General features: G+C 38.2%; 1 protein-coding gene across 1 annotated transcript; it reads left to right on the forward strand.

The window, feature by feature from the left end:
• The first annotated feature begins 5728 nt into the window (after positions 1-5728).
• On the forward strand, positions 5729-7179 carry LOC120854499 (heterogeneous nuclear ribonucleoprotein K-like). Its single transcript, XM_040228531.1, has one exon. It carries the CDS (start codon positions 5871-5873, stop codon positions 6987-6989), a length of 1119 nt encoding a protein of 372 aa, XP_040084465.1. The 5' UTR covers positions 5729-5870; the 3' UTR covers positions 6990-7179.
• Positions 7180-12001: the final 4822 nt, after the last annotated feature.

A 12001-nucleotide genomic window follows, 5' to 3' on the forward strand; every position in this document is an offset into this window, starting at 1 on the left:
GGATGGGGAGAGAGGTGGGAGGGGCATTTGGGATGGGGGGACACATGTATACCTGTGACTGATTCATGTCAATGTATGGCAAAAAAGACCACAATATTGTAAAGTAATTACCCTACAATTAAAATAAATTAATTAAAAAAAGCATGTACACCCATGGTGGATTCATGTCAATGTATGGCAAAACCAATACAGAATTGTAAAGTAAAATTAAAAAAAAAATAAAGAAAGAAAGAAAAGAAAAAAAAAAAGACCAAGTGATGGCATCACATGAATTTGAAATGACTTATTTTTTTTTTATTAATGTGTTAGTCTTCAGAATCCTATTATAGTTGCAATGGTCTTAGTTTACCAAACGTGGTGATATAATTTTTTTAATATTTACTTATACTTTTTAAAAAGGTAACATAGCTTAACATTTTAAGCAATTTTAAATCACCTATAACTCTATCAACCTCACACAACTATTTTAAAGTCCTTATATCTTTAATGTGTTGTTCATCTGCCTATAAATTTTCATATAAATATGATATCTGTACCATTTGATAATTCAACATTTTCTACCTTATAAAAATTTTTCACAATTCTACACATTCTTCATTTATTGTAAATTCCTTTTTAATACATTAGTGATAACAAAAACAACATTTTTAGGAAAAGAAAATGAAAAACAAACTAAGTTATAACAAGACTTCCCAGCATCAGGGTCTTTTCAAATGAGTCAGTTCTTTGCATCAGGTGGTCAAAGTACTGGAGTTTCAGCTTCAGCATCTGTCCTTCCAATGAATAGTCAGGACTGATTTTCTTTAGGATGGAACTGGTTGGATCTCTTTGCAGTCCAAGGGACTCTCAAGAGTCTTCTCCAACACCACAGTTGAAAAGCATCAATTCTTTGGCGCTTAGCTTTCTTTATACTCCAACTCTCATATCCATACATGACCACTGGAAAAGCTCTGACTAGATGGACCTTTGCTGAGAAAGAGCGAAGGTGGGAGGAGAAGGGGACAACAGAGGATGAGATGGTTGGATGGGATCACCGACTCAATGGACATGAGTCTGAGTAAACTCAGGGAGTTGGTGATGAACAGGGAGGCCTGGCGTTCTGCAGTCCATGAGGTCACAAAGAGTCGGACATGACTGACAGAACTGAACTGAACGATAAGAAGGCTTGTGGAGTATTTTATAGTTGCTTAAAAATGGTTTTACTTAGTGAAACACTTTTCACTTGTTGGCTCAAATTTGTGGTTATAATTGGTTTTGCCTAACTTTGTCAGAGAACAATGACTTATTTTGGAACTTTGATCTAGTGAAAATGACCCTGTTTGACCTTCATATCATTTTCAATCTCTCTTCCCATGAAACGTTCAAAATTGTTGTCAAAAGTCGTGTTTCCCAACCACTTTCAACATAAGTCCTGTCCAATTACAACTTACATAAGGTAGATTTGAGTGCATGTTTTGTGTCCTAAGAAGACATGTATACATTGTTCTTCGATAATTCCTTGTGAATTACTAGAGAAATAGATGTATTTCTGAAATATATGTGAAATCGTCAAGGACTTCACATTTGTACACACATGTGCAACAACATACCCCTTGCTCTCCCTCTCCACACAGACACGTCGCCCATCTTTCATTCTTTTGTGACTGACTCTCACTGGTTCTTTTCTGTCATCTTAAAAATATTCAGTCGCTTGGGAAAGTCCAGGATGTTATAGTTCATTTATCTTCTCAGCACATTTCAGTGTCCTAATACAGAGTTTGGGAAACAGTGACCCAGATGAAATATGCAGATAGAAATTTCTTATTAAATCTTTTCATTTAAATTTTTAAATTTAATATCATTTTATATTCATTAAGATTTACATAATAATAAATACATAATAAATTAGACCAACTTAATATCATTTCTAATGACATCACGATGACCCCCCCATACCCACAATGCCATCTAATGTGTTCCCAAGCCCCTCAATTCTCTCATGTCATTTTCTAAAACAGATGGTCACACTTGGGGAGCAGTGATATTCATTATTCATTCTAGACAGATTAGCAGAGCATCTTCTAAATACTTAGCATTTTTAAGACAGCATGGGAAACACAAAGAAGATGAAATTCCTGACCTTAAGGGACACAGAATTTAGTTGAGGAGACAAGACATATTGACAGTAACACTTACATAACCAAAAAGGGAAGCAAAGTAAAGCACCAGGTCCACAAAAAGAAAGCATTTCAGATATTCACAGAAAAAGATCGAATTTCATGCATTTTAATGAGAGAAGGCTCTAAGAGTTGGCTTGACCCCTTTAATATTTTTCTCTCAACTACGGGCCATGTAGAAATACCATGCATCTGGATCTATCATCCACTAATTCTACATATCAGTGATTAGTTAAGTAAGAAGATCTACCATATTCGTCAAATGTTTACTGTCCCATCAGCCTATTCATTTGATGCTACTGCAGGCTCTCAAGGCACTCTAAAAATAATGGGAACATCTGACTCTTCCTGAGTTTCAGATGACAGCCTAATGTTCATAGTACCCTGCAGAGTGGGCCTATAATACCCTGCAACCCAAACCAGGGCAGCCACCTGGGGTGGGGAGTTTGGAGTCTGGGTTCTGTGATTTTTTTCTCTAAGCCCCCAGCTTCCCCCAATCCCTTGGCTCTCTTGCCTGAAATACAGTAAAAGGTTTAGACTCCTGCTTCAGTCACTTGCTTAGATACTGGGTTCCTTGCCTTACCCTCTATTCCCATTTTGAACATTTCTAGACCTTTCTTTGGTGGGTTTTGACCTCCATCTTTGACTTACTTTCAAGTAACTTGTGGTCTCACTCTGCCTACTCTTCCTCAATCTGCTTGGTGTACTCTATGGATTTTCTTTAGAACTCTTTTATATATTCAGTTTACTGGCTCAATTAATTCTCAGTTTCCATGAATTCTCCAGTTCTGGAGTCTCTCTTCTGAAGTATTCTGTCTGGCAAACTCTAAATGCCTTGGTCTCCCCTAAATCTCGGCTCCATACTCTCATCAATTTCAGTGGATTCTCCCTATGGCCCCTTCCTTGTCCTTCAGACTGGAGACTTAAGGCTGTAAGCTGGGGCAATAAGCAAGTTGGTGGTCATGTGAGGTGAGAGGGGAGATGTACTTGAATCTAGTGGATAGAAGCAAGGAATGCTGTTGAATTTCTGTAACACCCAGGACAGTCCCCACAAGAATAAATCATCCAACCTAAAATGTCAATAGCATGCCAAAGCTCAGAAATTCTAGCTTCAGTTCAGTTCAGTTCAGTCGCTCAGCCATGTCCTATTCTTTGTGACCCCATGAATGGCAGCACGCCAGGCCTCCCTGTCCATCACCAACTCCCGGAGTTCACTCGAACTTATGTCCATCAAGTCGGCGATGCCATCCAGCCATCTCATCCTCTGTCGTCCCCTTCTCCTCCTGCCCCTAATCCCTCCAGCATCAGAGTCTTTTCCAATGAGTCGGAGTTTCAGCTTCAGCATCACTCCTTCAAAAGAATACCCAGGACTGATCTCCTTTAGAATGGACTGGTTGGATCTCCTTGCGGTCCAAGGGGCTCTCATGAATATTCTCCAACACCACAGTTCAAAGCATCAATTCTTCGGCGCTCAGCCTTCTTCACAGTCCAACTCTCACATCCATACTTGACTACTGGAAAAAACATAGCCTTGACTAAACGGACCTTTGTTGGTAAAGTAATGTCTCTGCTTTTCAATATACCATCTAGGTTGGTCATAACTTTTCTTCCAAGGAGTAAGCGTCTTTTAATTTCATGGCTGCAGTTATCATCTGCAGTGATTTTGGAGCCCCCCGAAATAAAGTCTGACACTGTTTCCACTGTTTCCCCATCTATTTCCCATGAAGTGATGGGACCGGATGCCATGATCTTCGTTTTCTGAATGTTGAGCTTTCAGCCAACATTTTCATTCTCCTCTTTCGTTTTCATCAAAAGGCTTTTTAGTTCCTCTTCACTTTCTGCCATAAGAGTGGTGTCATCTGCATATCTGAGGTTATTGATATTTCTCCCAGCAATCTTGATTCCAGCTTGTGCTTCCTCCAGTCCAGCGTTTCTCATGATGTACTCTGCATAGAAGTTAAATAAGCAGGGTGACAATATACAGCCTTGACGTACTCCTTTTCCTATTTGGAACCAGTCTGTTGTTCCATGTCCAGTTCTAACTGTTGCTTCCTGACCTGCATATAGGTTTCTCAAGAGGCAGGTCAGGAGGTCTAGTATTTCCTCTCTTTCAGAATTTTCTAGCTTAGGAGTATACAATAACCAGAGTTTTTGAGAGAAGCAGTTCACTTTTTCTTCTGTTTCTGTATATCTCAGTTACAAGAGCTGATTTTGTGTTTGGTTTCAATGCATGTTTTCAAGCATATCAGAAAGAACAGCAAGAGTATTTTTCTGCCAGTCATTTGGGTAAAATTCATAATAAGATCTGAAAGGGAATGGGGAAAAGGAGAAAAAGATCAATAAGATACAAAGACATAGATGATTACCCCCAAGTAATAAATTTAATTCAAATTTATTAAATGTTACAATTTTATGTTGATTCTGCAAAGTCTACCAGTTGATATTATTCCCCCATGAGATGAAGGGAGAGAGAATGTAAGTGATTTGCCTGAGGTAATATGAGTGATGAATAGAAAAGATAGAATCTGAACTCAGATCTGTCTAACTTCCACGCCTCATCCACCACTTCATAAGAGTGAAACAATAGACAGGCTAATGGAAAACATCACAGTGTTGAAGTGAAAAGATTTCCTTTTACTGTGTCACAACTGAGATTTAATCAGGGTTGTTCTGTTCTGATCTTGGGAGGAATGGGGTTATATGAACTCTCTGCCAAGAAAACCCAGAAAATGTTCTTCACCTCAAGAGCTTGTAATTTTTAGTAGGATATCTAAGAAGAAACGTCTTATGAAGACAGCCTTTTAAAAGAGGGGGAAATTGCTTGACTTTTGATTTTATATTCAGAGTGATGCTCTGAAAAGTCATGTGATCGAGAGATCCTTACAACATTACCAGAAGGGGAATTTTTGTTTTTCAGTTTAGAGTTTTCTAATACCAAAAAAAAAAAAAAAAAAAAAAAGTAGTCTTGAGAGTAACTGAATTTTTTTTAGTCCACAGTTAACTATAGTTTAAAAAATAAAGTAAAAAGAACCATATATCTGCTTTGGATTGTGATATAATCTCCTCTTTCTTCTTATGAAATAGAGATGGTTTGGAGTGATAAAGGTGAGACACAGTCTATGTGTCTTGCTTGTCTTCATTCCACCTAGTGGATCTCAGGTTCCTTATGCAGTAAGGGTCCCCAGGCAAGCTCCTCCTTGACACCATCTGCAGCTACTTAAGTATACAGGTATTTGAGAGCATAACAATCAGTCCCAGAGAGATTTTAGGCTTTGCTTATGCCCTTGTGCAAATTCTAATCTTATGGAAGACCTTGTAATTAATAGAGTTATGGGGAATATTTTCCCCCTCAAATATGCACTATAAAATTCTGAGTTTTATGAATTAATAAACATAGCTATGTAGGGTTGCACAAACTTGAGTATCTGCTTTGAATTATTTTTTGTGTCCTTTGTTTGCTATGTTTTGCCTGGAATACTGAGACAAAGATGATTACTTCCTTCTCTCTATTTTGACAGAAGATACTTAAATATTAGAATAAACACACTTTGAATACAGCAGACAGCGGCTGAGGAGGTGCGGCGGCATAGGGACGGTGCCCTTGCTGGGCTACTACAGCACTAGGGTGTCAGTTGGTCCCGCCCAGAACACTTCAGTTCTGCCCTGGAAGGATATATTTAATAACTGATTGGTGTGTCCCTTGAATACAAGAAAATGGAAACTGAACAGCCAGAGGAAACCTTTCCCAACACCGAAACCAATGGCGAATTTGGTAAACACCCTGCTGAAGATATGGAAGAGGAACAAGCTTTTAAAAGATCTAGAAACACTGATGAGATGGTTGAATTATGCATTCTGCTTCAGAGCAAGAATGCTGGGGCAGTGATTGGAAAAGGAGGCAAGAATATTAAGGCTCTCCGTACAGACTACAATGCCAGTGTTTCAGTCCCAGACAGCAGTGGCCCCGAGCGCATATTGAGTATCAGTGCTGATATTGAAACGATTGGAGAAATTCTGAAGAAAATCATCCCTACCTTGGAAGAGGGCCTGCAGTTGCCACCACCCACTGCAACCAGCCAGCTCCCGCTCGATTCTGATGCTGTGGAATGCTTAAATTACCAACACTATAAAGGAAGCGACTTTGACTGCGAATTGAGACTGTTGATTCATCAGAGTCTGGCAGGAGGAATTATTGGAGTCAAAGGTGCTAAAATCAAAGAACTTCGAGAGAACACTCAGACAACAATCAAGCTTTTCCAGGAATGTTGTCCTCAATCTATTGACAGAGTCGTTTTTATCGGAGGAAAACCTGATAGGGTTGTAGAGTGCATAAAGATCATCCTTGATCTTATATCAGAGTCTCCCATCAAAGGACACGCTCAGCCTTATGATCCCAATTTTTATGATGAAACCTATGACTATGGTGGTTTTACAATGATGTTTGATGACCGCCGTGGACGTCCTGTGGGATTTCCCATGCGGGGAAGAGGTAGTTTTGACAGAATGCCGCCTGGTCGGGGTGGGCGTCCCATGCCTCCCTCCAGAAGAGATTATGATGATATGAGCCCTCGTCAAGGACCTCCTCCACCCGCTCCCGGACGAGGTGGCCGAGGAGGTAGTAGAGCTCGAAATCTTCCTCTTCCACCACCACCACCACCTAGAGGAGGAGATCTAATGGCCTATGACAGAAGAGGAAGACCTGGAGACCGTTATGATGGCATGGTTGGTTTCAGTGCTGATGAAACCTGGGATTCTGCAATAGATACATGGAGCCCATCAGAGTGGCAGATGGCTTATGAACCACAGGGTGGCTCTGGATATGATTATTCCTAGGCAGGGGGTCGTGGCTCATATGGTGATCTTGGTGGACCTATTATTACTACACAAGTAACTATTCCCAAAGATTTGGTTGGATCTATTATTGGCAAAGGTGGTCAGCAGATTAAACAAATCCATCATGAGTCAGGAGCTTCGATCAAAATTGATGAGCCTTTAGAAGGATCCAAAGATCGGATCATTACCATTACAGGAACACAGGACCAGATATAGAATGCACAGTATTTGCTGCAGAACAGTGTGAAGCAGTATTCTGGAAAGTTAAGACTAGTGAAGAACTGAAGGAGTCCTGCATCTTTTTTTTTTTTTTTTGCTTCTGTTTAAAAAGCCAACATTCCTCTGCTTCATAGGTGTTCTGCATTTGAGGTGTAGTGAAATCTTTGCTGTTCACCAGATGTAATGTTTTAGTTCCTTACAAACAGGGTGGGGGTGGGGGAGGGTGTGCAAAAACTAACATTGAAATTTTGAAACAGCAGCAGAGTGAGTGAATTTTAATTTTTGTTCATTGTTTGTGGTTTAAAGAAGTCCCCCCATGTAATTATTGTGAACACTTTGCTTTGTGGTCACTGTAACATTTGGGGTGGTGGGACAGGGAGGAAAAGTAACAGTAGTCCATATGTCCCCGGCATCTATCCAGAGCAGTGTGCAGAATGTAATGCTCTTTTGTAAGAAACGTTTTATGATTTTTAAAATAAATTTAGTGAACCTAAAAAAAGAAAAATGAATACAGCAGACAGCTGTTTCACAATTTCACGTGTGTTGTTTTTGTTCAGTGGCTACATCATGGCTGACATTTTGAGAACCCATGGATTGAAGTACACTAGGCTTCTCTGTCCTTCACTATCTCCTGGAGTTTGCTCACATTCATGTCCATTGAGTCTGTGATACTATCTAACCATCTCATTGTCTGCCATCCCCTTTCTCCTTTGCTTTCAACCTTTCCCAGCATCAGGGTCTTTTCCAATGAGTTGGCTCTTCACATCAGGTAGCCAAAGTATTAGAGCTTTAGCTTCAGCATGAGAAGTGTGTGCAGAAGGCAATGACACGGCGAAATATGAACCCGTACCATTTTGGTTGTAAAGTTAAGAACACCAAAGCTAAGCCAAATAGCAGACAAACAAAAATAAGGACAACTGAGTTTTCTGCCTGAAAGGTAAAGTTTAAGCCACTGTTGTCATTCACATACATATTGGCTAAAATCCTAGTTACTTTTTCTGGGAACAGTCCTGTGTTGTGCTCTTTCCCCCAAAGTCCCCTAGTGGTTTTAGAAAGTTGGAATCCTATTCACTGATGACAAAGAGTGAATGTAATAGGTAAATGATCATTTAGACTCAGTCTTGTATTTTCCACGAAGATGAAATGGCTTAATCTACTTGCCCAATATTCTCATCTACTTGCCTAGTCTGGGAGGAGAAGTGGCAGAAGATCAGTACTGAATATAGAGATCAGCATTTTTTCATACATTTTTTTGGATCATCAGCCACAGTAAAATACAACTTATTTTATATAAATCCACTAATCTATTCTATTCAGGTTTTTTCCTTTCTATATCATTCCTTTCCTTCCCTTATTTTTCCTTCCGTTACTTTTTCTTCCTTTCCCTGTTCCATTCTATTCTATTCCATTCTAATTCTATTTTATTCTATTCATTTCACCCCAGTGCATTTTATTCTAATTCATTCTATTCTTTAATGTTTTTAAAGATGTTAGTTAGTAGTTTTAACTAAATTAATGTTGTAACCCAACAATGACTTACAACCAATTGACGTAGAGTGATTCATGCACTTCCAGTTATTTTTAAGTACCAGTTAAAAATCAATATCATCCTTTGTGCTAACACCTCTTTTTAAATAGTATGATTGAAATATAATTCATATGCCACAAAACTTTACTCATTTAAAGTATACAACTCAACAGTACTTAGCATATTCTTTGAGTTGTGCATCCATCAGCACAATTTAATTTAATAACATTTTATCATCCCCAAAGAAATACCATATCCATTAAGAGTCAGTCCCCATCCAATCACCTTCTCACTTGCTAAGCCTGGATAACTACTAATTTAGTCTGTCTCTATAATTGGTCTCTTCTGGACATTACATGTTAATTTTTGATAGTTTTTTTGGAGGGAGGGTTTCTATGTATAGTATCATGTCATCTGCAAACTGTGAGAGTTTTACTTCTTTTTTGCCAATCTGGATTCTTTTTATTTCTTTTTCTTCTCTATAGCTAGGACTTCCAAAACCATGTTGAATAATAGTGGTGAGAGTGGACACCTTTGTCTTGTTCCTAGTCTTAGAGAGAAAACTTTTAGTTTTTCACCATTGAGAATAATGAATGCTGTGGGGTCTTCATATATGACCTTCACTATGTTGAGGTAGGTTCCTTCTATGCCCATTTTTTGAAGTGTTTTTATCATAAATGGATGCTGGATCTTGTTAAAGGCTTTTTCTGCATCTATTGAGATGATCATATGGTTTTTATCTTGCAATTTGTTCCTTCTGCTGACTTTGTTTTTTTTTTTTTTCCAGCTGCTTTAGATGTAGAGTTACTGTTTATTTGATGCTTTTCTTGCTTCTTGAGGTATGATTGTATCGCTATAAACCTCCCTCTTAGAACTGCTTTTGTGGAGTCCCATAGGTTTTGGGTCATCATGTTTTCATTGTCATTTGTTCTCAGAATCTTTTAATTTCTTTTCTTATTTCTTCAGTGACCTTTTTGTTATTTAGTAATGTATTGTTTAATCTCCACTAGTTTGTGGTTTTTTTGTTTTGTTTTTTTTTTTTTTTTTTTTCTTTTTTTTCCTGTAGTTGATATCTAGTCTCATAGCATTGTGGTCAGAGAAGATACTTGATATAATTTCAGTTTTCTTAAATTTACTGAGGCTTGATTTGTGACGTAAGATGTGATCTATCCTGGAGAATGTCCCATATGCAGATAGAAGAAAATGTGTTCTTCTGCATTTGGATGGAAAGTCCTGAAGATATCAATTAGGCCCATTTGGTCTAATGTTTCATTTAAGGTTTGTGTTTCCTTATTGATTTTCTGTTTTGATGATCTGCCCATTGGTGAAAATGGGGTGTTACAGTCCCCTACTAGTGCTCTCAATATCTCCTCTTATGCCTGTTAGTGTTGGCCTTATGTACTGAGGTGCTCTTATGTTGGGTGTATAGGCATTCACAATTGTTATGTCTTCTTCTTGGATTGATCCCTTGATTATTATGTAGAGTCCTTCTTTGTCTCTTATGATATTCTTTATTTTAAAGTCTATTTAAAAAAATAAAAAATAAAAATTAAAGTCTATTTTATCTGAAATAAGGATTGCCACTCCAGCTTTCTTTTGGTTTCCATTCACATAGAATATCTTTTTCCATCCTTTTACTTTCAGCCTGTATGTGTCTCTATGGCTGAAGTGGGTCTCCTGTAGGCAGCATATAAATGGGTCTTGTTTTTGTATCTATTCAGTCAGCCTGTATCTTTTGGTTGGTGCATTTAATCCATTTACATTTAAGGTAATTATTGATACATATGTTCCTATTGGCATTTTCTTGGTTGTTTTGGGTTTGTTTTTGTGGATCTTTCCTTTCTCTTGTTTTTACTGGTTATGTAAGTCCCTTTAGTATTTGTTGCAAGGCTGGTTTGGTGGTGCTAAATTCTCTTAACTTCTGCTTGTCCTTAAAGCTTTTGGTTTCTCTGTCAATTTTGAATGAGATATTTGCCAGGTATAGTAATTGTGATTGTAGGTTTTTCTCTTTCAGTACTTTAAGTATATCCTGCCATTTCCTTCTGGCCTGTAGGTTTCTGCTGAGAGATCTGCTGTTAATCATACAGGTTTTCCTTTGTATGTTATTTGTTGCTTTTCCCTTGCTGCTTTTAATATTCTTTCTTTGTGCTTAGCTTTGTGTCTTTCATTGTGTCTTTAAGCTTGATTAATATGTGTCTTGATATGTTTCTCCTTGGGTTTAACCCACAGGGGGATACTCTGCACTTCTTGGACTTGGTTGCCTATTTCGTTTCCCATGTTGGGGAAGTTTTCAACTGTAATTTCTTCAAAAATGTTCTCAGCACCTTTTTTTTTTCTCCTTCTTCTGGGACCCCTATAATGCAGATGTTGGTGCATTTAATATTGTACCAATGGTCTCCAAGGCTATCCTCAATTCTTTTCATTCCTTTCCCTTTATTCTGCTCTTCAGCAGTTACTTCCACCATTCTATCTTCCAGCTCACTTATCTGTTTCTCTGCCTCAGTTATTCTGCTATTTGTTCCTCCTAGAGTATTTTAAATTTCACTAACTGTGTTATTCATCTCTGTCTGAATATTCTTTGTTTCCTCTATGTCTTTGGTGATTGCATTAACTGTGTTAAATGCTTCTTGCATTTTCTCCATGTTATTTTCAAGCTTTTGGAGCATTTTTACTTCATTACTCTGAATTCTCTTTCAGGGAGATTACTTATTTCCTCTTCGTTTATTTCATCTTGTGAGTTTCTGCCTTGTTCTTTTATTTGTGCTGAATTTCTCTTTTCTTTTCTTTTTTTTTTTTCTAACTTGCTCCACTTGAGGTCTCCTTTTCCTAGCCTTTAGGGTTGTATTACTTCTTCCTTTTGATTTTTGCCCTTGGAGGGAAATGTTGGTTGGGTGGTTTGTGTTGATTTCTTGTTGAGGATGACTTGTGTCTGTTCTAGCAGGAGGAGATCAAGTAGGTAATTACGGAAATACTGGCACATATATACACACACTTACACACATACAGTTATAACCAAAGTGTTCTAAAGAAAAGAGTACAGGAGATAGACCTGGTGAGCAAGGGAAACTAGAGGCGATATCAACCAATTGAAAGCAGAGTTAGCTAATGCTCAATCTGGAAATCTGAGCTTGAGCAGAGGAGCAACTGAGGAATATACCATAGAGAGGTCAACAACTTAACTTACTTGATGAAAGAAGAAAGAGTGAAGAAAAAAGGAAGAAGAGAGAGAGAGAGAGAGCAAAAAAAAAAAGAAAGAGGAGAAGAG

The sequence above is a fragment of the Oryx dammah genome, unplaced genomic scaffold, assembly GCF_014754425.2.
Source record: "Oryx dammah isolate SB20612 unplaced genomic scaffold, SCBI_Odam_1.1 HiC_scaffold_27, whole genome shotgun sequence".
Classification (NCBI taxonomy): Eukaryota; Metazoa; Chordata; class Mammalia; order Artiodactyla; family Bovidae; genus Oryx; species Oryx dammah.

Excerpts from the sequence above, each read along its gene's own strand:
- LOC120854499 (XM_040228531.1), top strand. The coding sequence starts at position 5,871 with ATGGAAACTGAACAGCCAGAGGAAACCTTTCCCAACACCGAAACCAAT.